This window comes from Marmota marmota, unplaced genomic scaffold (assembly GCF_001458135.2).
Source record: "Marmota marmota marmota unplaced genomic scaffold, marMar, whole genome shotgun sequence".
Lineage (NCBI taxonomy): Eukaryota > Metazoa > Chordata > Mammalia > Rodentia > Sciuridae > Marmota > Marmota marmota.
The window spans coordinates 1,029,430-1,055,939 of record NW_025999960.1 but is presented as its reverse complement, the minus strand read 5'-3'; the positions used below and the strand labels follow the sequence as shown (position 1 = coordinate 1,055,939).

Genomic DNA, 26,510 nt, shown 5'->3' with positions numbered 1-26,510 from the left:
GCAAGGATGATAAGGACAATTGAAGGTCAACAACACAAATCATTACTGATGATACTACCTGCAGTGAAGAATATAAGAAGGTAAAAATTAAAGAATAGTGGAGGGTAAATTTTTCAGACAGAATATTCAAGAAAGGCTCTCTTAAAGATGGATAAATAGAGTTTGAGTGTCACAGGTGGAGAAGGAAAAACTCAGCCATACATAAGTCTAGGAGTACATTCTCATCTGTCTTCATTGGCTTTTCGTCATTGTGACCAAAATACCTGACAAGAACAACTGAGAGGAGGAAAAGTTTATTTTACACTCACAATTCAGAGGGTCAGTCAATGGTTGGCTGACTCCATTGGTCTGAGCCTGAAGTGCAGCAGAACATCATGGAGGAAGAGCAAGGCAGAGGAAAGCTTCTCAGCTTGAGGAAGGCAGGAAGCAGAGAGAACACAAGAAGCCAAGGGCAAAATATAATCTCTCAAGGCATTCTCTGAGTGACCTACTTCCTCCAGCTATGCCCCACCTGCCTACAGTTTCCACCCAGTACAGTGTTCCTTTCACATATATCCATCAAATTGATAATTCACAGATTAGGTTATAGCTTTCATAGACTAATTTTACCTCAGAACATTCCTGCATTGTATGACACAATCTTTTGGGGGATAATATGCAAACCATAATACCTTTAAAGGTCACAGCACCAAGTCCTGGAATAAAAATAATTCTAATGAGGAGTTCAAGAACTAAAATACAGTCTATGGTACAAACCAGGGAATTTCAATAGATATATTCACATTGGTCCTCCTTTTGTACTTTAATAATAGGCCAAACTCCTAATCCCAGAGCGTATAGTTTTGCAGGGCTCTATATCAGAATGAGTTTTCAATCATCAGAAAAGTAAGTAGAAAGCCAGGATCCAGTGGGGCATGGCACCTTATTTCTACTGTACCTGCCATGAGAAACCACTACAAGGCTTTAAGCAAGGAAATTTCTATAATCTGACATATTTTTAAAAGCCTTCAAACAATGTTGCATGGTATAAAAGTCACTCAAATGCTATCAAAACTTTTCCCATCAATGTACAATTAAAGAAAAATGTAGTATTTACTTTTCTAGGAAACATTAAATAAATTAGAAACAAAATTAACGCAACATGCATGGATTATTTTTTAGTACTGTAGGGTCAAGTAATTAATGCAAAAATCCTGCCTGATAATGAAAGTTAATCCTAATAAGAACTCACAGAATTATTTTCTTTTTCTATATCTTCACAAGAAAAATCCTACAGGTATACATAAACCTATCAAATAATATTTACTTGAACTTCATCTGAACATTTTCTAACATGCAGTTTTTCTACAGTACTTACAGTGGTAATAATGACTATAAAAATGAAGAAACAGTGCCCAAATGATGGCAGCTGATTACATATGGTTGTGAATGTCACTCTTGATTAATAATTTGTCCTACTTATTAACTCTTGGCTATTCAAAAATATTGTGTGTCAATTTGGGGATCTAAAACTTCAATCTGTAACTTCATTGGTTTGTTCTTCCAAAGAAGAAAGTGAACACTTGATCTCATTCATTATTATATACACATATTTTAAAACAGCCTCATATTGGTGAGCTAGTAATCACACTAAGGTACAGAAGTTGTTGGTTGTGTAAGAGGAGAAACATCAGGCACCTCAGAAAACAGTAGACATTTTAGAAAATTTTGTTGGAGTATGAACAGAAATAATGTGATTAAAAACCTCTCATGGAGAGATGATTCAAAAATACAATGTAAAAAGGACAAGGGAGTAAAGTTTTCTCAGACAAGGATTTAATCAGAATTTAAAACTTTCCTTTGTTCAAGTCTGGCTCTGGATTCAAGTCCAAGTTCATGGTCTTGCTACCCAGCTGGCAGAGATTAAGCAATATTCAGACCCTCGGAGATCAATCTTGGGGAGAACATAGGTGCAAGAGTAAATGCTAGTGGTCTGAGAGTGATGAAGATAGATTTGACCCTATTTCTTTTTAAAAAGCAGAACAGAAATTAATACCTAACATTTTGAGGAAAAAAAAATGGGTTAAGAAAAAAAAAATTTCACCCTCTTTTCTTAATTTAAAAAAAGAAGAGAAATTTCAAGGTCATGTTGAGGCTACTGAAAATTGATCCTGTTTCATATCTCAAGCAATTGGAATTATGATTGGAATTGCAGTGATTCTCAGATTTTTCTATGTATTTGAAGAGTAGTGCACTGTTACTATACAATTCAAAAAGAAAAATGTTAAATTATGGGTGTAGATCTAAACATGGAAATTCAATATAGTCTAGCCATGCTATAAAGTGCTCTGCAGGCTGTGAAAGCCAAAGAAAATCTTCAGGACAGAGGGAATCATTCCTGTTGGCCTTGTTGTTAAGGGATTCTAGTAACATAAGAGTTGTTACCTCAAACACCACAAAAGTCTCCCAGTGAAAATTTCTTTTGTGCCATGGACAACACATTAAAATTAAGAAGTTTCTAAAATTAAGTATAGCACAGAGATTCTACATGTCTGCCTTCCAGATACTTTAACCTTCTGAAAAGCTGCCACATGGATAGGCCTCTCCCTCAGATGCCACAATATTGCTCCTTGTGACTTGAATCAGAACTGCAGTTTCAGTTAAAAAAGAGAGGAAAGGAAAAAAGAATTCTGACTGGAACAACCTCTTTATAATCCTTTATAGCATTAAATAAAGCACCTGGTTATTAACACATGAGCCTCAATTCCTAAAATAAAGAATCAGAGGCTATGGGAAGACAGACACTCATATAGATGTCAGAAATATTTGGCTTCAACACAGATGTATGAACTTTCTCCAAGGAAGCAGTGTATTTTGTTAAATAGAGTCTGAAATCAAGTCTTGAGTTAGTAACCCGGCTTTTATTTAAAACTCTGCCTTTGTTTGTTTACATGCATGTATTCATTGCACTATATCTGTCTCAGATTCCTCATACAATAAATGTGGAGAATTCCAGAATCTCTTCTCTACCAGTGACAAAGAAATCCTGTCAGATTATGACAGTTTACTTAATCCTTTGCATTAATGATGATATTATACCTAAGACCTTTCTAGTAACTTGTTCTAATAATTATTCTAATAATCTGTTGTTTTTTAAGACTTATATTCATGCTCTATGGATTACTTTCTTAGTGATTAGATTTAAGACCATTAAAATACTAATTTCCTTCAAATTAACTGAGATCCATTCATCAAATACGTATCTCAAATAATAGAAAATAAATTTTCCTCACATTGAAAATTCACCAATAGTTAAAAAGAAATTAGTGATTTGATTTAAATAAGGCTCATCAGTAGAAAAATTGAAAAAAAAAAAAGAAATGTGTCACATTAGATTGGGTAGAGAGAAGTGATGGGAGGGGAGGGGAGGTAGGCAGGGGGAGAGGGGATAGGAAGCGCAGCAGAATAAAGTAGACACTAGTATTACAGTCCTTTATTTTGATATGTATATACATGTCTGTATAACCAATGTTATTCTGCAAAAAATGAGAAATTATACCCATTTGATTCAAATGTATGATATGTCAAGATCATTGTATTGTCATGTGCAACTAATAAAAAAAATGAAAAGAAAAATAGCCTTCAACATTTCATTTATTCATAAAAAGAAGTAGTTTGTGAACTTAGATGACAATTTAAAAATACTTCTACTAGATGCTTTTCTAGTTAACCGTTAACAATATTACATTATAGAATCTATTACATTAAGGGTAGTATCTAAAATACCTAAAATCCACTGATGTAAGCACAAAAATCTCAGAAGACATCACCCCCAAAACTAAAGAAGGTGCACAGGTCCTCAGTAGTGTCAAGTCCTAGCTTAATGGTCAGTAAGGAAAAACCAGGGAAAGTGACAAAGTCATCAAAATGTCTCAAAAAGAATAATACTAATGAGTATAAAAATGTCTCACTATTATATGATGGCACAAAGTAAATTTGCTGGTTTAATAATAGACTAGATTGGGTTTTATAATGGAATCATTATCAAAAACTGACTACCTGAGTATCCTGATAAAACAGTAAGGTGAGGTAATCTTATAACCTCATGCTCCAGGTAAAATAGAATCAATCAAACTTACATGTATCATTCCTCAAATGGAAATCCCTTTTTCCTTGAAACAAAGCAACTTGACAATACACTGTTAATCAGAAATGTGCCAATTTTAAGCAAATTATTTGACCTCTACTAAGATAAAGGTTGAGGAGAATAAAAACCAGCCCTTTATTTTGATATTGTATTATACCCTAATTAGAAATAAAACAAACATGTTAAAATGCTATTCTTCAAAATGGTATTAGTTATTACACTCCTGCTTTCCTTTTTCAGATCGTGTTTGATAGTTCAAAGTAAAGAATAAACTGAGTCACTCTTTTCCATCAAGCAAAAAATTTAAAAATTAAAAGTATACTCATTCATATATATATATATGCATGTATCTGTGCATTTATTAAATAGTGGTACTGGGCATTGAATCCAAGAGTGCTCTACCACTAAACTACAACACCAGCCATTTTTTTTTAGGTTTATTTTGAAATAGGGTTTTGCTGAGTTGCCCAATATAGCCTTCAACTTGTGAACCTCCTGCCTCAGCCTCCTGTGTAGATGAAATTACATGTGTGAGCCACTGTGTCCAGAAGTGATGGGAAGTATAGTCTTCCCATCAGCTTCACAAATAGTTTTTTTGTAATGTCCTCATCTGGACGTAGAAAATGTATATAATGAGTAAAAGAAGGTCTAAAGTATCAGTGTATTTTCAGAGCATTTTCTCTGCTGGCAATATATGACCTTACACTAACTGGACTACTAGTGGCCAGTGAATAAATAAATCTATTAACAACAACAAAAAAAAGATCATTTTTCCCTCTAAATTCTAATTAAGTAATGCTTTCCAAATTCTAAAATTGAAAATACCTCAATCTACAAAAGTCTTGCTGATAGTTCAGTTCATCAGAAAAATTAAAGCTTAAGGAATGCATAATTGATCCACTACATTCACAGGAATAGTTATAGAAATGTATTTTTTAAAACATTTTAGTTGTAGATGAAAACAATAACTTTATTTTGTTTATGTATTTATTTATTTATTTTTTATGTGGAGGTGAGGATCAAACCCAGTGCCTCACAGGTGCAAGGTAGGTGCTCTACCACTGAGCCACAACCCCAGCCGTAGAAATGTATTCTTTACAGATACTATAATATGAGCACTAATCCAGCCATAGAAATCTGCTAAATCAATTTAGATAATGGGAAGAGTCAAACTTTCAATTCCATCAGAACATGTCAAACTTCTATCAGGTGAATATAGAAAAATAATATCATTTATAGATTTATAGACTCAGAACACAATAGTAGTAGTCTAAATTTTGTGATAATAACCAGAAATCTGTAATTAATCAACAATATCAGGGTAGAATAAGACTGATATTGACAAATTGCTCAATTCTTACCAATATTTGTCATAAATATTAATCTAAAAAAATCTATAACATTTAAAGTACGTTTTATAAGGTGAAGAATCATTAAGGGGTAAGAGACAGGTCTTACAATGTCTTACAAACCAACTAACACTTCCTTCACTTTGAAATTTCTTACCCCTGGAGTTCTTTTTAAAAGCCTATTCTGAAATTCAAATACATTGAAATTTGTATCCACGATACAGAATGCAGTCTTACCCTTTATTACTCTATCAGGATGATTATTTAGTAACAATATAAAGGCAAGCCTTAACTCTATAATAGAACAAGTTTTCTTGCAATGTTTCCAATGCTTTTTGGGTTTGGCCTGGCTAGAAAAACCACAAGAATAGCCTTGCATGCAAAATTCTGGCTTAGCGCAGGAAACTCACAGGCATACAGAACTATTCTCAACTACCAAACCTTTCTCAATCCTCCACTGAGGTTAAGTTTGGTGGGAGGGATAAGAAAGGACAAGCCAAGTCATTAGTTCCAAACCAATCACCAGTATCTCTAGTATGCTGTTAGGCCAAACTTTATTGGCCACAGCAAACATCTTTAGTTGTCCAGGAAAAATCTGATCATATGATAAAAGTTGGAATTTATGAGAATCCTTGTTCAATCAAATAACTGAAACTATAAATTTATTTCATACCTTTGGGTTAACAAAATGGTGGAATTCAAATAAAGACATAGTCAGATCTTACATCTCTTAAGTTTTACTTTTCCCATATTTGAACAAAGACTTAATGATATCTAATCAAGGGAATATATTCAAAGAATAGACAACAAAGTTGTTTCTCCCTCCTTGGAAGAGAACTTTATACAATACAAGTAATTCTACACCCTGGGAAAAACTGGATTCCTAAATGTAATACATTCTCCCTTATAAAACAGTACAAACAATTCAAGAGTTCAAATAAAACACAAGCAAGTGGATGTTTTTGAAAAATGGAATACAGGACTCATGTGATACTGCAAGCTGGCACACGACATATGTTATGTTGCTACAATTCAAAGCAATCTTTACAAAAAGGAATTTAAGGCATATTTAACCTTTTCAGAGAATGCATAGAGGACCAAAATGTTCAATAAAATAAAGGGTAGTTAACATGAGAGATTAATGTTATCAAAATTTCAAAGCAATTTTATATAGCAATTTTGCATCGTTTTTCACTATAAGTAACAGAAATTCATATACCTAATGAGACAAAATTTCAGTGTATCTGATTCAATGCTCTAATATTGGAGAGGGAAAAAATGTATCAGAAAATCCTCTTCAAAAAATATTCTAAGACTTTAGAAAAGAATCTGTCCATTCCTTGCCTTCTCATTAAAATAGTCAAGAATTTATAAGAACTATTTATATGCCCAGCATGGAGTGTTTTTTGGCATTTGGATTACAATACACTAATTTAAAATAATAGATTTAGTTAAGTTTAAGAAACAAAGAGCACAAAAGGGCAAAGGGTCTATACATCTGCATGTCCAACTCCGGTGAAAAGATCTTGAAATGCTTAGCTATATATGAATGAGTTTTTAAAACTTGACTAACTGAACAAACAAAACAGAATGCCCTAGAGTTTGAGAAGACTGTATAAGAAACTCATCTAGTTTCCAGATTAATATGATGACCAGTAATTAATTTTCACATCACCAAAAAATATGGCACAGCAAAGGTTCAGTTTAGCCACCCATAATTTATTAGGTGTTGGCATAGAAACTTTATAACAAACTGCATTTCATTTTTTGCCTTTTTATGGCTATTTTCAAATCTGTATTTTGATGAATCTTGTCAACTTTGTCAAAATTCAACAATGTTTCAATACTTCTCCTATGTTATCTGCAAAATGACTAAACCTTTGAAGTTTAAACAAAGAACACAAAACAGTGTAATTTAATTGCAAAAATAAACAAATAAACCAGAATTAAAAAAAAAAACTTACAAATGCCATTACAGGATGAAATTTTTAAAAACTGTATAAGAGTTTTAAAAGGGAGGGCTTTATGCAACTGATCCATATTAAAGTAAATATCATATTTAAGGAAGGAAAAAAGAAAGGAGGTGGCTACTGTTGTTGCCTTGAAAGAGAAAATTCTATATACAGTAGCAAAACAAAAATTTTAACTAAAAAATGTTCATATCCTATTTGTGCCAAGTTGGAATTTTTAATGAACTGAGCTCAAAGTGAGATAAAATAAAAACAATATGTTGAACTTAATTTCTTGAGTGCTTTCCACTCACTATTATAGAATGTTAGCAGAAGTTTTGACTTTGAATTTTAACACACTGAGTCAACTAAGTATTTCCCTTGGAAAATTCTTCCCAAAAGTTATTTAGGGCAAAAAGAAAAATCATTTTGAGTGGGTAAGTATTTAAAATGGCTTTACCTCAAGTATTTATATACAAAGTATTAATTGAATATATGTATACACAGATACTTAGGAAAAGAAAAACAAGAGACACATCTGTGCAGGAGGATATTTTCTCTTTAAAAAGACAAGGCCTTTTGTTCTTTAAATTACACAACTACATCTGCTTTAGCAAATATGCTGCATTTTTTCCATGTAGGACTTTCTTTGATAGTTCCTCTGCATTATTGTACCAGTCCTCCACTATAAAGGATTTTTTTCCTTTACAGTGATCACTTATGCACCTCCAGGAAAACAAGGCATAAGTTAAAAACAAAAAACAAAACAAACAAAAAAAACACTGATGGACATCAAATCCTTGTTTCTTAGTTATAGCTTAACTTCCAGAAACAGCATCCTATCCTACACTCATTTAGTTTCTGTTAAGACTTTCTTTCTTTCATCTTTCTTATATGGAAAAATTTCCCAATGAGTTTAATGGGATATAATACACACAAATACATGCATACATAGACTTAAGCACCACACACAACCACACATCTTGACAAAGTCAATAATGTATAACAAAAATTGGGAAAATGACAACAGCAACCTGAAGCAGAATAGACTGACAAATATTTACAAAGGAATAAAGCAATGGTTAACAATTCACTTGGAGTGGCAGGATAACTTACAGAACTTTAAAGCAATACAGATACCCAGATTCTATCTATACCTAAAGATTTAGAATTTACAAGGAGTAAACCTGCATTGATTGATCTTTTTCTTAAGTAATTTATTATGTGTTGCAAAAGTTGGGAACCAAAGGGTTTGGGTAATCTGGTCAATGACAACTGCTGAATGTACATTAAAACAAAATAGCATCACATTAATATAATTTCTTGTTTTTCTTTAAAAAGATACTATAAAACATGTGTAGTAATCTTTAATAGAAGAGAAAGTACAGACATTAATAACTTGTGAAGTCTGAGCCAGTGCAGATATTAGAGAATGACAATTTCAAGACAAAAGCTCAATTAAACAAGTAAAGGAAAATTTTTATAGTTCCTGTGGTAAACAATCTTAGATGTGGCATGCTCTATGGAAAGCCTTCCAAGATCTACATTTACTTTACTGTTGCTAATTATCAGGCTAAAAGATTTTTAAGTTATGACATAAAAGAAACAAATAAAATGAAGTAAACATTATGGTAAAAGTTGGCATATTCAGCACATGAGGTTAGTATTAGATTTGTTTTCTTCTAAAGTTTAATAAATTTATATATCCTTTTCATCATTCTTCAGTTAGCTATTTATTTCTAAATGAAAAAAAGAAGGCTGTTTTTTTTCCAACAAGGAGTCCAGTATTATGATGGGCTGGGCTACCATCTACTTCTCTTAAATGGATACTTCTACAAAGCTTACAACAAGAATCTGTACGATATAGTTTTGAGAAGTACACTCACTAGTAATCAGCCATAAGGTAATGAAAAGGAATTACAATTGCTATGTTAGATAATAAATAGGGTAAATATAATTAACAATAATAGATAATATTTATTAAGGGCTGGCTTAATTACTAGCTACATAGTATTTATTATTTTCACTACATGCCCACAACACTTTTGTGAAGTTTCCATGGTTTATTCCCTCACTTACTGTAGAAGTTGCATTTTCTTTTTTTAGTTGTAATTGGACACAATACCTTTATTTATTTATTTTTATGTGGTGCTGAGGATCAAACCCAGGGCTTTGCACGTGCTAGGTGAGTGCTCTACCGCTGAGCCACAATCCCAGCCCAGAAATTGCATTTTTAAAAGTTGCCCAATGTCTCACTATCAGCAAATAGCAGAGGTGGGGCTTTGACCCAGGTCTATCTAATTTCAAAAATCTAGGCTCTTAATCAGTAACCTCTACTAATATAAGTACTTAGCAGATTCACAGTAGAAATTAAGTCAGATGTGTAACATTCCTTCAGATAATCAAGGGAAAAGATATATAAATAATTCCATAAACTTACTAAAGATAGCATAAGATAAGACTGAGAGGCCTAATGCTAGAAAATAACTACAAATCTTACAGTTGTTTAAATGTGGCAATGGATTGCATATTGTCTTTAGACCACTCCTGAGTAGATGATTTAAAGTGTGTGAAGATAGTTATTACTCAAAAGAAATAAATTCCAATTTGATGAGGTCAGCTAAGCTCTTAAATACAAGGCTAACGCAAGGCGAACCCAAATTTTCAATTCCTCGTGAAAAGATTAAGTCAAAACACAGCTTGCTTCTATTTTTAAGTGAGAAATTGCTGATCACATCATTTGGAAGCTTAAAAACTGGTGTTTCATGTGAATGGTGTTAGGTACACATGATATGCTAACAAAAAATGAACTGGAACTTTAGGGTTTTTCTGCATGTATCTGATTATGTGTATAAAATAAGAATGGCACTTTGATTATTAAGGTTTTAATTAATATTTGGAAGTTGTGGAAATTTTCTGAGACAAAAATCACAAAATGTAATAAAATTTATAATCTGAGAAATTATTCATTTAAAAAGACCCATACTGATAAGAACATATACTACACTTGATCTTAGCCAAAAGGCCAAGAAGCAATTATGTCTATCTAGAGGCCTGTTGCCATTTCTGTCTTCAGTGAAATTTTTGTCCCCAGAAATGATAACAGATTGAGCTGGTGTAGTGTATTCTTGGTTATCAAAAAATACTCACGTAGCTTCAGGATTTTGAATTGGTGAATATTCATGATGTGTGGAAAAGCATGATATACACCACAATCTCAATCACACAAAATGGGATATTGTGTATATATGCACACACCTAGAGGGACACGTCCAACTAAGCTTCTTGTGACTGGATGACTTTGTTCTTTGCTTGTGTCTTTGTTTTTTTGTTTGTTTGTTTTTGTTTTGTTTTGTTTTGTCTGTAATGTACAATTTACTTTAAAAAAATAAAAATTATTTTAAAAAAGTCCCATACTTTAAAAAAAATAGAAAAGTCATCAGTAAAGATTTGATGGTTAGCCAGACACAGTGGCACATGCATGCCTGTAATCCCAGGAGTTTGGGAGGCTGAGGCAGGAGGATTTCAAGTTCAAAGCCTGAGTCTGAAAAAGTGAGGTGCTAAGCAACTCAGTAAAACCCTGTCTCTAAATAAAATACAAAATAGGGCTGGGGATATGGCTCAGGGGTCGAATTCCCTTGAGTTCAATCCCCAGTATCCTCTCCACCAAAAAAAAAAAAAAAATCCAATGGCTGAGGATCTCTTTTATGAGAAAAGGATGTACACAAATCTTTAACTAGTATGGATATAGTAAAAGTACAAATAATGTCCTAACTCAAGATCTTCATTATCCCCAGGATAGTCATTTTTAAATGAAGGTTTTATACACACACACACACATATACATATATATACACAAAGTAACTACTACTTTAATTTGGATTAAAAGACATAAGAAGAGGGAGGTAGGACTTAATGGCAACAGCAGCCATATGACAGATGCAATACTTGTCCTCTTTCCCCTTAATTATAGCTCCAGTTCTAAAAGTTAGATAAGGGTGAGGAAATCAAGAATAAGCGAATAACCATCTTAGTCTTCTGGCACCTACACACAGTATTGCAGTTCTCTAATAAGGAAGACTTACAGAAAGCCTCAAATACTGGGTACAAACTGCCCTTGCCATGGGGGATGATTGCAATTGGATCAGAATATGGAGCAATGTATGCTTCAGGGCACAATCAAAAACAATAGATCAATCATTTTAAAGATGATAGGAGCTAATAGCATGGTGTAAAAAAAATACAAAAAAAAATAAGTTAGAAGCTAAGCAGGGAAATCAGGTAAAGAGGGGGTAAAAATGTGTTTAAGAGAGTCTTTAAATACTTTTCAGACTAATGCAAGCAACACCAGACCATTCCACATGCAAAAATAAAGCAGGCCACTGGGTGCAGTGGTGAATCCTGTTATCCCTGCTACTTGAGAGGCTGAGCCAGGAGGATCACAGTTTTAGGCCCGCCTCAGCAACTCAGCAAGAGACCCTGTCTCAAAATAAAATTAAAAAGGACTGGGGATATTGCTCAGTGGTAGAGCACACATGGGTTCAATCCCCAGTACCACAAAAAAAGAAAAAAAAGGGGAGGGGAACCAAAAAAGTTAATTATGAAAGTAATTTTAAATGACAACATAATTAGACCTTTCTTCTTCTTTTGTCTCTTACTTATTTAAAAAGAAAGTGCATAAAACTATACACACACACACACACACATACACATAAAATTTGTGCAAAAGATAAACTTTATATTCAAAGACATAAATGGGTTCAAAGTAACAATATGGGGAACATATACCATACAAATAGCAACCAAAAGAGAGATAAAGTGGCTTTACTATTATAAGAAAAAAAAGTATAACAAAACAACTTATTAGATTAAAAAACATCATAACAAAAACGTCAAACTATAATGAAGACATAAAAATGCAAACATATAATTAGAACATTTCCAAAATAAGCACACGAAGCAAAAACTAATAAAATTGAAAGGAAACAAATAATTCAATAATAATAATACTCAGACATTTAAATACCCCATGTTGAATAAAGGATAGAAAAACTAGGTAAATTATCAATGGCATATAGGAGACTGAAACAGCACTATAAACCAACTCCACCTAGAGACATAGAGAGAATACCCCACTAAACCCAGCAGTAGGAGAATATTCATTCTTCTCAAGTGCACATGGAAATTCCACAGGATAGATCATAAACTAGCCCATAAAATGATCCCCACTAAATTTTAAAAAACTGAAGTTACCAAAAATAAGTTCTCCAACCCCAACCACAATGAAATTAAAGTAGAAATCAATCATAGCCAGAAATTGGGGAAATTTCTGTGGAAATTAAACAACATATTTCTAAAGAACTAATGAATGGGTCAGCAAAGAAATTGCAAGGAACATTAGAAAATATTTAACATGAATAAAAATGGAAACAAACAGCAAAAATTACAGGATGAAATATAGTATAGTTTAGGAGTAAATTTGTAACTATAAATGCCCATATTTTAAAAAAATATCATATCAATAACTAAATTATTTTCATTTTTAAAATGTATATTATTTTTATTAATATATATGAACTGTACATATTAATGGGGTTTAATGTGTCATTTCAATGTGTGTATAAGGCATTCCCTGATGGAATCCAGAGTTCCTTTATCTATTCTATTCCTTTCCTTCCCAAATTCTACCAGTTACTATTGTATGTCATTCAGGTTGGCTTTTAATTAAATTTTATTTTGTACTGATCACTGCTAGGCATTACTTCAGATGCTTGGATATTTATAATATATGGAAAAAAGCATTTCTACTACATAATAAATCAAAATCTCTGAAATACATGTCTGAACTACATTCAAATGGCTCCAAGATTATAGAACTACATCAGACACTGTTAGAAGGTCAGCTGCAACAAACATAATTTAGAAAACTCAAAAGGAAAGTCTATTATGTTTACCCATGTTTTTCCTTTTCCCTTTGTTCTTTTATGTTCCAGGATTCCTTCATCATTTCCTTTTTGTTGCAACAATTTCCTTTAGCCATTTTTTAAAGGTAGGTCTGCTGTGATAAATTCTGTTTTCCTTCATCTGAGAATATGTTGACTCCCCACAAGGACTACTTATTCCTGAAGTATATTTTCACCATATATAGAATTCTCGGTTAACAGTTTTCTCCCCGCCACCCCCCTGCAATAATTGATAGTTCTTCCATTTCTTCTGGTGAAAACTCCACCATCTTTCTAATTGCTTTTCTCCCATTGGTAAAAATGTAAATTTATTCTCTCTTTTCCAAGACTGATTTCTATTTAGTTTGGGGAAGTCTGGCTCTGATGTATTAATCAGAGTCTCCAGAGAAACAGAATCAATAGGATGTGTACAAAGATAGAGGTCTCTTTTTAAGGAATTGGCTTATGCAATTATGGAGTCTAACAAGTTCAAAATTTGCAAAGATGGACAGATGTTCTAGTTGAAGTCAAAAGGATGTCAGGATGCAGACCTAAGGAAGAACTAATGATGCAGTTCAAGTTAGTCTGTTGGCAGACACTTGTTTGCTTGGGGGAAAACTGATCTTTGATCTTCAAATAATTGAATGCTGCCAATCCACATCATGGAAGACAATCTGCTTTACTCTGAGTCCACAGAGTTAAATGGTAATCTTATCCCCCCAGAAAACACCCTTGTGGAAACATCCCCATCCCAGAAGTGACAAAATAGCTGAGCAACCTGGCCCAGTCAAGTTGACATAGTAATTAACTATCACAATGTACCTTAGCAAAGATCTTTTCTTTGCTCTTTTGTTTTTGTTAGCATATTTGGAATTCACTTGGTATCTTGAATATATAGTATTATATATTCCGCCAAATTTGGGGAATTTTCAGCTACTGTAACTAAATTTTTTTTCAAACTCCACCCTCTTCTTTCAGGACTCATTTAATGAAAACAAATTTTAGAACATTTCTTGTAATCCCACAGATTCATAAATCCCTACTCATTTGTTTTCAGACTTTTTCCTGTTCTCTATTTTCAAGTTAGGGATTTCTATTCTTTATTTTCAAATTCATACATTCTTTTCTTTTTGTTATTCTACAATCTGCTGTTAAACCATCCCAGATTTTTAAAAATTCTGTTAATTGCATTTTCTACTTCTAAAATTTCCATTTGATGCTTCTTTAGATAATCTATTATTTTGCTAAAGCTTATTGAGATTTTTGTTTTTCCATTTCTGTTGTGATGTACATAATTTCTTGTTAAAACATTTTTTTATGAAGGATGCCACCCTTGTCGGAACCTTAAAATTCTTGTCAGATAATTCTAACATCAGTATTAGCTGAAGATTGGCATCTGTTGTTATGTTTTGTTTTGTTTTTAATTAAAATTAAGATTTTCTTGTTTCTAGTATTGGTTGTACTGGTACTGGGTTTTTAAATTTTTTAATTAAAGCATTACAATTATATGTAGTATTTAGGTTCATCTGACAAAATAATACATATAAGGAATTTGATTTCAATCCCCATTCCCCACCTTCCCTTCCCTGCTCTCTCTTGTTGTTCTTTCTCCTCTCCTCTATTGATCTTCCTTTCATTCCCTTATTTATTTATTTTAGATCAGTATTTTCTACATGTATATACAGGTGAAATTCTTTTTAGTATTTTATATACGATTATATCACGCTATTGTTAAATTCATTCCATATTTCTATCCCGATCCCTTCCTTCCTCCTTCCCTCTTATTCTCATTTTTCTACTGATCTACTTTATACCTTCATTATATCCAGTCTCCTCCTTTGCCACTTTCTTTTCCTCATTTTGTTCCACAGAGACAAAATAGATAACATAGAAATGAATTCTACAGTATTTTGTACTCAGATTTCTTCACCTACTGATATCATATTTTCAAATAGACTAAGTTTCACCAATACAGTGCAATATCTAGCATTATCTTGTAATCCACCAAGTATGTTGCAATGGACATTGATTGATCAACTGAAAGGAATGATATACCAAAATATGCTTCACTATAAGTATACAATTTTTGTATGCTTGCACATGATTTATGTGTGTAAAATTTTTACTGAAGTTTTTCAAGTTTAAAAGAATAAACAAAGAAATTCTAAAACCTCTACCTTATATTCATCCACAATAATGCTAAGGGCTTCATGACCAGCTTTTCTCATGTCTTCCAGTTCTTGTTTATGTTTTTCCTGAAAGAAAAAAAAATCATGATTTATTCTTCTCTTTTGTTTTCAAAATAATTATAAAACCCTTGACTTTTGCTTCTGTGAATGATCAGGCAGTTTGTAGAGTTCTAATGCTGCAAAGGAAATAAAAGTTCTACTTAAGAGTACTGGGAAGCACAAGGCCATGAGGAATTGAAAGCAAATAACTCAAAAGAGAAAACCAGAAAACTGTGCTGGGAGGTTAAATAAAACAGGTAATACTGTTTTCCCTGGCAAGTTGCACAAATTGTGCCAACTTCTAAATGTAGGCGTTCCCTGGTGATCAGACCTCTTTTTAAAACACTAATTAATCTTAATTCTATTACCTTAAATAATATTTATCTGTAACTCCTTACAATATATTCCCAAACTCTGTCATGGCTGACTGCCAAATTTATTTCTCTACTAACCTAATTACATGGGTATCTAAAAAGAATCTGAAAGTTAAGAGGTTCAAAGTCAAAATCCTGGTTTTCCTCTATAAATATTCCCATGCTCAGACAAAAAATCTTGAAATCATTTCTAATTTTCTCTTCTTTCTCTCTCACAAACCATGTGCTACAATTCTTTATAAAATCTTGTTGTCTTTTTTTTTGAGAGAGAGAGAGAGAGAGAGAGAGAGAGAGAGAGAGAATTTTAATATTTATTTTTTAGTTATCGGCGGACACAACATCTTTGTTTGTATGTGGTGCTGAGGATCAAACCCAGGCCGCAAGCATGCCAGGCGAGCGCGCTACCGCTTGAGCCACATCCCCAGCCCCAAAATCTTGTTGTCTTGATTTTCATTTTAAATTCCTTAAGAAACTCTTTAATAATATGGCATTGTTCTAAACCCTTTACAAATATTTGTTCCCTTAATTAATTTATTTAAACATATTATAACCATCAGATGACCCAGTGTCTGAGCACTTTGTAAGATCTTCACTGCTACTTCTCTAGTTGCACCGTGAGCATTCTTTACCAGGATTACTACAATGCTCTCTTGTTGCTGAAATTCCATTATCTCTCCAGTAAAGTAGCCAAGACAATCCTTTTAAACTTTCAGACAAATTAGAAATTTTATGTAAAATAATAAACATTCATCATTATCCACAAATTGTACTTTATTTTTTTTTCATAGAAACTATCATTACTGAATGTTGTGCATTAACTTATCACTGCCTACACCACCACCCCCTCACACACACATACTATATTAGGAAAGAAAATGATAGTACTCTAACACTATGGCTCTTGATAAGATGAGAAAAAGACAAGCATCAGAAATATTTCAAAGTCTGACACATGTTTAGTTAGAGAAGGTAAAGTTTTACTTGATATATATATCTCATGGTGCCGTATTTATAGTGTCAGCTCAATAAATAAGGACTGAACAAAGAAAATAGAATGGGTAGAATTTGAAGGCCAAACATATGTGAGAAATGAGAAAATAATTTTTTTCTTCATCAAAGAGAGAGTTACTTTAAATCAAAATAAGAATATTAAAACATGTGGAAGTTGATTTTGAATTTAGGTTCATATACATGCTGGGTGGGTGAACAAATAAGATTATAGTTAATGTTCTTTTTTCTGATTTGTTATACATATAAGTTAACAAACATTTTTTGGTCATATTTCTTTACCTGTTAAGTAAGAGAGTTGGATTAAATTATTTCTAAGACAACCTTCCAACTTTCTTTAGGCTAGTCTAGGATAGAGTATGCTACAATTAGATCAATCAACTCTGCTCTGCTTACTTCAAAGTTAATAATACGACCACACTGTAGCATATCAGGCTGCCCAGTTACCAAAAGAAAAATACAGGAATAACCAAATACTACATATACATAGTCTGAAATTTTTATTCAAGAAAATAAAGTCAAAAATTTACAACCTATCTTCAATGTAGTCAAAACCAAATTTAACCACAATGATAGCTTTCTTTCAAAATGTCAAATCCCAAAGCATCAATAGAAAGGGAAGACTTAGGAAAATGCTCTTGCCTTAAATAAAACTGCAGAATTTTTAAACAAAAATAGATGTCAAAGATAACTATCCCAATGCACTCATTTTATTATTGAGAAAAGTGAGGCTTGAAAAGGTCAAGAAATTTGTTCAAGGTCAATGAGTTAAGTGAGGGCAGGGCAAAGTCTAAATCACATATCCTGACAGTCATCTCAGTGTTTATTTAAAAATATTCTAGGCTAACAATGTAGCTCAGTGGTAGAATGCTTGCCTAGCATGTACAAGGAACCGAATTATTATATACCTAGTACCGCCCCCACCCCCCAAAAAAATCATGTTAAAAAATGAACTATTTGAATGTATTCCCAATCTTATTAACAGGTTTGCTTTCTGAATGAAATTCAATAATACAGAGACTTATGTCACATATCATACCTTCTGAAGAAACTAAGTCATAATTGGTCATTCTTGGTAAAACCTGAAATAGTCCTTCATCAATTCTTTACAGCCAAGCGGAAATTTTGGTCTGACAAAAATGCTGCTAAATAGGTGCTTTTCAAAGCACATTCCAACCAATCCTCCACTACACATAACCACTTGATCCCAACTTCTTTATTTTCAAAATGATTAAATATCTCATATTCTTAATGTGACTGGACATGATTAGTAATCAGAAAGTATCTGTTGAATAGCTATGTAAACAAGGAATCATGTGCTTTCCAGAAAAATGATAAATTAGCAAAGTTTTTATTGGTATGATTCAGATACCTGACTCAAGATTTATTTATAAAAGACCTGAAGCTATGGTACAAATTAATAAATATTTTTAATTCAAATTCTATCATTGTTGGCCATTGCCAAGCCACACTGAACCCATACTAATCACCTCTAATAAATTAATCCATGTTTAGCAAATAGAATTCTTTGCCAGATAGATGGTTTTAAAATCCAACATTTGATTAACACGTTTGGAATAAATTATTATAAATCTTTAAAAAAGGAAAAAGAGGAAAAGAAAGAAACTCCATGGATCAATCAAGCATTACATTCCACCTACTAAAAGACAACTGATGTTAGTTTCCAAATTCTTTGGCCAGGAGCCAGTCTATAAATAGCCTACCAGAACATAATTAGCTAATATCATCTGATTGAGAATGGTTTTTCAATACAGACTTCACCACTACTTTCTCTGAAGCCACAAGACTGCATCCCTTTCATAACAACTAATCAACTACATTGGTAAAGGCAGGCATAAACACCTCCAGATTATCCAAAAGGAAATCTGTGGGTCAAAAATCAAAATAAAGATAGTATGCTAACATCCAACTAATGCACTGAAAAGTTCTGACTGAGACATAGTATAAAATTCTTCTCTACCACAATCTGAAGAATCTAGCACACTTTGTAGTCTACTTATAAATGCCAAAATAGTACAATAAAGATTTGTTTAGACCATACTATCAAAACAGAAGAAAAACAACACCTCTTCATTTTTCATTAATCCTAACATCTAAGAGTTGCAAGAAGCCTAGTTGATTCCTAAAGAAAGCAAAATTCTCACAATCTTATGCAACAGAAGTTTTCCCATTGAGTAAGTGTTTATTCTTTATCTTTCCATCCTATCTGATTTCTCAGTATCTTTATACACTCCAACAAAAACAGCACATAACACTTCAAATTCTTCCCCAATTGGTCTCACAGATTAATTATTTTTAGCCAAATACTAAATGGAGATAAAAATGACATAGGGATATCAGAATCAGTCTAAAGGTATCATGTAATACTACAAGTTGAAATAAAACATGTTTGCCTAGTAAACCATCCCTAGTAGTGAAACACATGCTTATTAAGATTGTCCCTTTAGCTTACCATACTCCAAATCATGAAGGATTAACATCAATCTCTGGCCCTATCCCACTAATGGCTGCCTTAACACACTGCATAAATTTCATCAGCTAATAAATACAAACTATCAGCTGTGCTGAATCCTCTCAATCAAAAACAAGATAATAAAGCAAACTCTTCCTGGAATTTTCCTAACAGATAAAAGATGGGGTATGCAAAAACCCCTACAATCTGCTTGTATTAGCAAAGAAGTAACTGATATTTCTATGTGCTAATTTACAAAAGAAAGACATGACAACCTCATATCCATGTCCAAACCAAAACTTTTAGGAAAGGAATTAATAAGTTAGCAAATGAGGAATTTATAAGCTAGTCACCAAATTCATCATTCTGAAGATGAAAACAACTACTCATGTGGAATTCATAAGAGAAGATGTGTTTACCACAATGCAATTATTGTTGTCATTGTCATTTCTCCATTAGCATAACATCTCCCTTACCAGTTACATGCTGTTAACAAAGGCCAAATCCTGCACAGCTTGAGAAACTTAGCCTCTTAGAAAATCCTGGCTGATGATGGCTAATTTGTTGATTTGATTGGCTATATTTCTACTGCTACTTCAATATCACATTATTATTTGCTTCAACAGGAAAAAAGAAAAGAAACTCAACTCAGCACCAGATTAGATTATTATTTATCTTCAGCTTTGTTAAGATCTTAAAAGGCTGGTTACCTTGAGAAATAGATGCTTAAGATTAACTCAAGCCAAGCAGGGAAGAAAGAAATGGAAGCGAGGTAAGGAGGAAGAAAAAGAAGGTCAAAAATAATAAAGGAAACAAGGTGGGAGAGGGAAGAGAAAAAGGAGGAGGAAGGGAAAAAAGGAAAAGAGGGAGGGACGGAGGGAAGCGTAGACAACACTTTGAATCTAAAAAAAGCTTCACATACTTGTATTTAGGACAATTACAACAACCCTCCCCACTCTGTGGTTCCAGGTGTGGGCATCAGTGTAGCAAGGAACAATTTCCAGCCAATGATAAAGAAGTAACAATGATAAAGAAAATACCTTATATGTACACTAAATCTATAAACATTACCCTAATCATTGTGGATATAAACCTCTCTAAAATTCTTATATAAGTTTTATGACTATTTCCTATTTTAAGGCTGTTTTCCAGAGTTTGATTGGACATGGCACTGCTACCATATGGACTTAAGAATTCTGACATTCATACATAAATTTATACTATTTAAAGTCACCAAGTTTTGGAAAATTTTTATCAAAAGCTTAGGAAAATAATATAGATTTTGGTACTAAGAAGAAGGGTGATGCTATAACAAGTACTTTAAAAAAATGAAAATGACTCTGGAATTATGTTATAGGCAAAGACTGAAAGAATGTTCAGATACAAGAAAAGCATAGATTGCTTTGAAGATGGTTAGTAGAAATATGGGCATTAAAAGTAATATCGATGGGGGCTTAAGAGGAAGTGAAGAACATGGTAGAAAAAGCACTGTTACTTGACCTTATATTTTGGAAGGAGGGGAACTGGTGCTGGGGATTGAACCCAGGACTTGATGCATGCTGGGTAAATGCTCTACCACTGAGCTACATCACTAACCCTGAGCATCTGTCATTTGAAAGTGTAAATAAATCATAATGAAAAGAATACTGGTAGAAGTATGAACATTAGGGTGCTTCTGGTGAGACTGCAGACAGAAATGAGGGCCATATCTTTGGAAACTGGAAGAAAAGTGAACTTTGCTACAAAGGAATAGAAATTTTGGCTGAGGTGCATTCTACTATTAGATGGAAGACAGAACATAAAAGTGATAAATTTCCATATTTAGCTGCGATTTCTAAGCAAAGGGTTCAAGGTGCACACACCAGTTTCTTCTTGCTGCTTTTAGTAAAATGTAAGAGGAAAGAAATGCATTAAGGAAGTTAAATGTTAAGCAAAAAGGAACTAGCACTTAATGATTTGGTTGTTCCTAGTCTATTCATATTACAAAATAAGCTAGAATTGGGAAATTCACTATTATAAAAGTATGCCTTAGGAGAAAATCAGGAGTGTGACTGGATGAACTTTTACTAAAAAAAATAGGTAAATGGCTCATGGGTCCAAGAAACCATGTATAAAAAGCTAGGAATAGATACAGAGTTGGACCAAAGGATTTGTAGAGAACCAACTGTCAAACAGCATTAAGCCCCTTAGTGTACATAGGAGATCCACATAGTTTTGAGAATGTTATACTATTGGAAATACAAAAAATCTTTGGCTGAAGGGGAAGAAAAGAAATAAGGGAGACCATCAGGTTTCTGGGATTCTACAAACAGGAGATAAGCTGACAAGCAGCAAAACTGTAAATACATGCTAACCTTCAAGAGAGTGGAACAATGACTGAAAGTAGAGCTATAGGAGTACAGACCAGGAACACAGGCCCAGAGGCAGAAATTCAAGTCATGGATATAAGGCAGAAGCCAGCAGTCACAGTCACAGAGGAAAACAGAGCTCCAAGTGCAAAAGGTAATAAAGTCATAACCCTGGGCACAGAAGGCACCTGGAGTGCAGGCCCATACATCAACTGAGCTGGAGGCACACATCCAGATGCTCCCCAAACTGGAGCCACAAGTGTAACACATAAAATCACAGATGATTATTCTCAAGCCTTTGAGACCTAATGGAATTTACCATACTGGCTTCTGAACTTTTTCAGGACTGGTGATTTCCCCCTTTCAGATGGGAATCTGATGCCTGTACCACCATTGTATTCTGGAAGCAAATGACTTCTTTTCTGGTTTCACAGGTCTATTGACAGAAAGGAAATATACACCAGGACTGCCTGTACCCAGAGTCTCACCCACACCTGGGTTAGATGGTTTAGATGATGACATTTGGAGCTTTTGAGATGGTGGTATTTAGATGAGATTTTTAGACTTACCACTGATGTTTCAGTGGATTGAAATTTCCAGGGAAGTTGAGACTGAATGAATGAATTTTACACAATGATAAATAAAATTTGGGGGTATCAGGATAAGACTGTAGTGGGTTGTGTTATGTCCCTAAAAAGATTTGTTCAAGTCCTAATCCCTGGTACCTATGAATGTAATCTTTTGCAAATATAATTAAGGATCAGTGAACTAAGGATTTAAGGCTGGCCCCAAATCGAATGACTAATTTCCTTATAAGAGAAAAGAGAAGGTGATTTAAGACATAGGGAAGAAGGCCATGTGAAAATGAAGACAGAAAATGGAGTAATACTGCCCAAAGCCAAGAAATGTTGTATATGAAAACCTAGAAAAGATTCTTCCCTGCAAACTCTGAGCAAGTGTGTTCCTGACAATACGAATTCTGACCCTTACAACTTTGAGACAACATATTTATTTTATTTTAAGCCACCAAGTAGATGATAATTTGTTATGGCCACCTTAGGTATCTAATAGGGTACTTTTCCATTACCTTTCTTTGAATGAACTTCTTCCTTTAGACCTCAAGTGCTTTCACATTTACTCTGTCCCATGTGTGCCCAGAAGAACTAGTATGTTAATATAAAATGTTTTTCCTGATGAGACTATTGCATAGCCTCTATCAAATTTCTTCTTAAGTGTTAAAAGTAATAATTACTATTTATTTGAGTTCTCTCTCCTAAATGGAATTCTGGAAATTTAATATGGATCTTAATACTAGCAATAATACCAGATCTTTAAAATAGACAGCAAAACATACACAAATCATTTACTGTTGCTGCCATGCAGAGTGCAACTAAAACACTGGAAAGTAGTTCTTGTTTTTCTTATCAAAAAACCCTACAGTTAATCCATACTATACCATGCCTCATCTGTAATATGGAGCTTCCAATCAAAACTGCTTATGCCTAAAACTCATTAATAAGAGATATCTATGAACCACCAGCCATTTAAAAAGTCCTTAGATGGATGACAAATATTAGAAGACAATACCAGAAAAGAAAAAAAATATCTTGGAAAAAACAGATTATAGAGGATTGAAAAATAACCTTAACTTCATGGAATTCACAGAAAATAGGACATTCACAAAACAAGAACAAATACTATAAAATGAAAAGATTCAAAGAACAACAATAATAAAAAAATCTCTTAGAAGTTCAAAACAATTACATGAAAACATCAACTATGAAAAAAGGGATTAAAAATATCAGCCAAAAACTGAGATAGAAATAAAACATGAAAACTGGATACAATAAGACAAGCATTCCAGTAGATACAGGAACCATACAATAGTTGTTACAAAGCAAAGAGAAAAAACAAAACAGAACAATTCATCAAAATTCAAGAAATTCCCCAGAACTAAATAGCAAGTTGTAAAATACTTGTTACAAAAAACAACATTCACAGATCCCTTATTATTATGTTTGAATTTCTAAGAGCTTTTTAATTGTTGTTGTTCTCTGAATCTTTTCATTTTATAGAACTGAAAAGATGTTTGAGATAGCTCCCCAATGGACATACATAAGTCCAAGACTTGTCACCTCTAGTTCTACTGACTACTAAAAAGGACCACCATTAAAACATATCTAACTCAAAAATTTACCTTAATGTGTACAATATCATTTGTCTTATAGGAAATAAGGGGAATTAACTTAAGGTCCAAAATAAAATAATCTTAAACGAAACATCATTTTTATGTGGGAAACACTCCTAAAAGTCAGAGTTTTCTTAAGAACAAAGCTCATAATAGGCTTCCCAATCAGAAAAACAAATCTGGGGAAGCAAGGCAAATATCAGCAACAAATCCTCTGAAATGGAAATGAGGACAACCACTCCATTCACAATATCTTCAAAAAAAATAAAATACTTGGGAATCAACCTAACAAAAGAGGTGAAAGACTTATACAATGAAAACTACAGAACCCTAAAGAGAGAAATAGAAGAAGATCTTAGAAGATGGAAAAATATACCCTGTTCATGGATAGGCAGAACTAACATCATCAAAATGGCGATATTACCAAAAGTTCTCTATAGGTTTAATGCAATGCCAATCAAAATCCCAACGGCATTTCTTGTAGAAATAGAGAAAGCAATCATGAAATTCATATGGAAAAATAAAAGGCCCAGAATAGCAAAAACAATGCTAAGCAGGAAGTGTGAATCAGGCGGTATAGCGATACCAGACTTCAAACTATACTACAGAGCAATAGTAACAAAAACAGCACGGTACTTGTACCAAAACAGGCGGGTGGACCAATGGTACAGAATAGAGGACACAGAAACCAATCCACAAAACTACAACTATCTTATATTTGATAAAGGGGCTAAAAGCATGCAATGGAGGAAGGATAGCATCTTCAACAAATGGTGCTGGGAAAACTGGAAATCCATATGCAACAAAATGAAACTGAATCCCTTTCTCTCGCCATGCACAAAAGGGAATTCAAAATGGATCCAGGAGCTTGATATCAAATCAGAGACACGCCGTCTGATAGAAGAAAAAGTTGGCTACGATCTACATACTGTGGGGTCGGGCTCCAAATTCCTCAATAGGACACCCATAGCACAAAAGTTAATAACTAGAATCAACAAATGGGACTTACTCAAACTAAAAAGTTTTTTCTCAGCAAAAGAAACAATAAGAGAGGTAAATAGGGAGCCTACATCCTGGGAACAAATCTTTACTCCTCACACTTCAGATAGAGCCCTAATATCCAGAGTATACAAAGAACTCAAAAAATTAGACAATAAGAGAACAAACAACCCAATCAACAAATGGGCCAAGGACCTGAACAGACACTTCTCAGAGGAGGACATACAGTCAATCAACAAGTACATGAAAAAATGCTCACCATCTCTAGCTGTCAGAGAAATGCAAATCAAAACCACCCTAAGATACCATCTCACTCCAGTAAGATTGGCAGCCATTATGAAGTCAAACAACAACAAGTGCTGGCGAGGATGTGGGGAAAAGGGTACACTTGTACATTGCTGGTGGGACTGCAAATTGGTGCAGCCAATTTGGAAAGCAGTATGGAGATTTCTTGGAAAGCTGGGAATGGAGCCACCATTTGACCCAGCTATTCCCCTTCTTGGTCTATTCCCTAAAGACCTAAAAAGAGCATGCTACAGGGACACTGCTACATCGATGTTCATAGCAGCACAATTCACAATAGCAAGACTGTGGAACCAACCTAGATGCCCTTCAATAGACGAATGGATAAAAAAAATGTGGCATTTATACACAATGGAGTATTACTCTGCATTAAAAAATGACAAAATCATAGAATTTACAGGGAAATGGATGGCATTAGAGCAGATTATGCTAAGTGAAGCTAGCCAATCCCTAAAAAACAAATGCCAAATGTCTTCTTTGATATAAGGAGAGTAACTAAGAACAGAGTAGGGACGAAGAGCATGAGAAGAAGATTAACATTAAACAGGGATGAGAGGTGGGAGGGAAAGGGAGAGAGAAGGGGAAATTGCATGGAAATGGAAGGAGACCCTCAGAGTTATACAAAAGTACATACAAGAGGAAGTGAGGGGAAAGGGAAAAATAATACAAGGGGGACAAATGAATGTCAGTAGAGGGGGCAGAGAGAGAAGAGGGGAGGGGAGGGGAGGGGGGATAGTAGAGGATAAGAAAGGCAGCAGAACACAACAGACACTAGTATGGCAATACGTAAATCAATGGATGTGTAACTGATGTGATTCTGCAATCTGTATATGGGGTAAAAATGGGAGCTCATAACCCACTTGAATCAAAGTGTGAAATATGATATATCAAGAACTATGTAATGTTTTGAACAGCCAACAATAAAAAATTTAAAAAAATAAAAAATAAAAACATAAAAAAAAAAGACCCTAGAAGTGTATAAGTGTACTTCTAGGACAGCTGACATACTCCAAATTTCCAATTGAGTCAAACATAAGGTCATCTGTGAGAGACAGATGTCTTAATTAAGTTCTAATAACTTAATTAAGATTAAACATATGTAAGATCATAACAAAAATTAACAGAAAAACTTTTCATAGAAAAAATCATAATGAGTAAGAAGCACAGGCAACAATAAATTCAAGATAAACAAAAAGTTGTTCAGGAAGGGAAAAAATCATAAT

The 26,510-nt window shown here is 33.6% G+C and overlaps 1 protein-coding gene and 1 pseudogene across 5 annotated transcripts in view; both read right to left on the bottom strand.

The window, feature by feature from the left end:
* The window catches only part of Ccdc91 (coiled-coil domain containing 91), a 416,145-nt gene that overhangs the window by 252,205 nt on the left and 137,430 nt on the right, over positions 1–26,510 (bottom strand). For all 5 annotated transcript variants that reach the window (XM_048802484.1, XM_048802482.1, XM_048802483.1 and 2 more), the window contains exon 7: positions 15,544–15,621. In XM_048802484.1, the coding sequence (XP_048658441.1) occupies positions 15,544–15,621 (78 nt within the window). The remainder of the gene's footprint in view (positions 1–15,543; positions 15,622–26,510) is intronic.
* Positions 10,323–10,461, bottom strand: LOC125616707 (annotated as a pseudogene).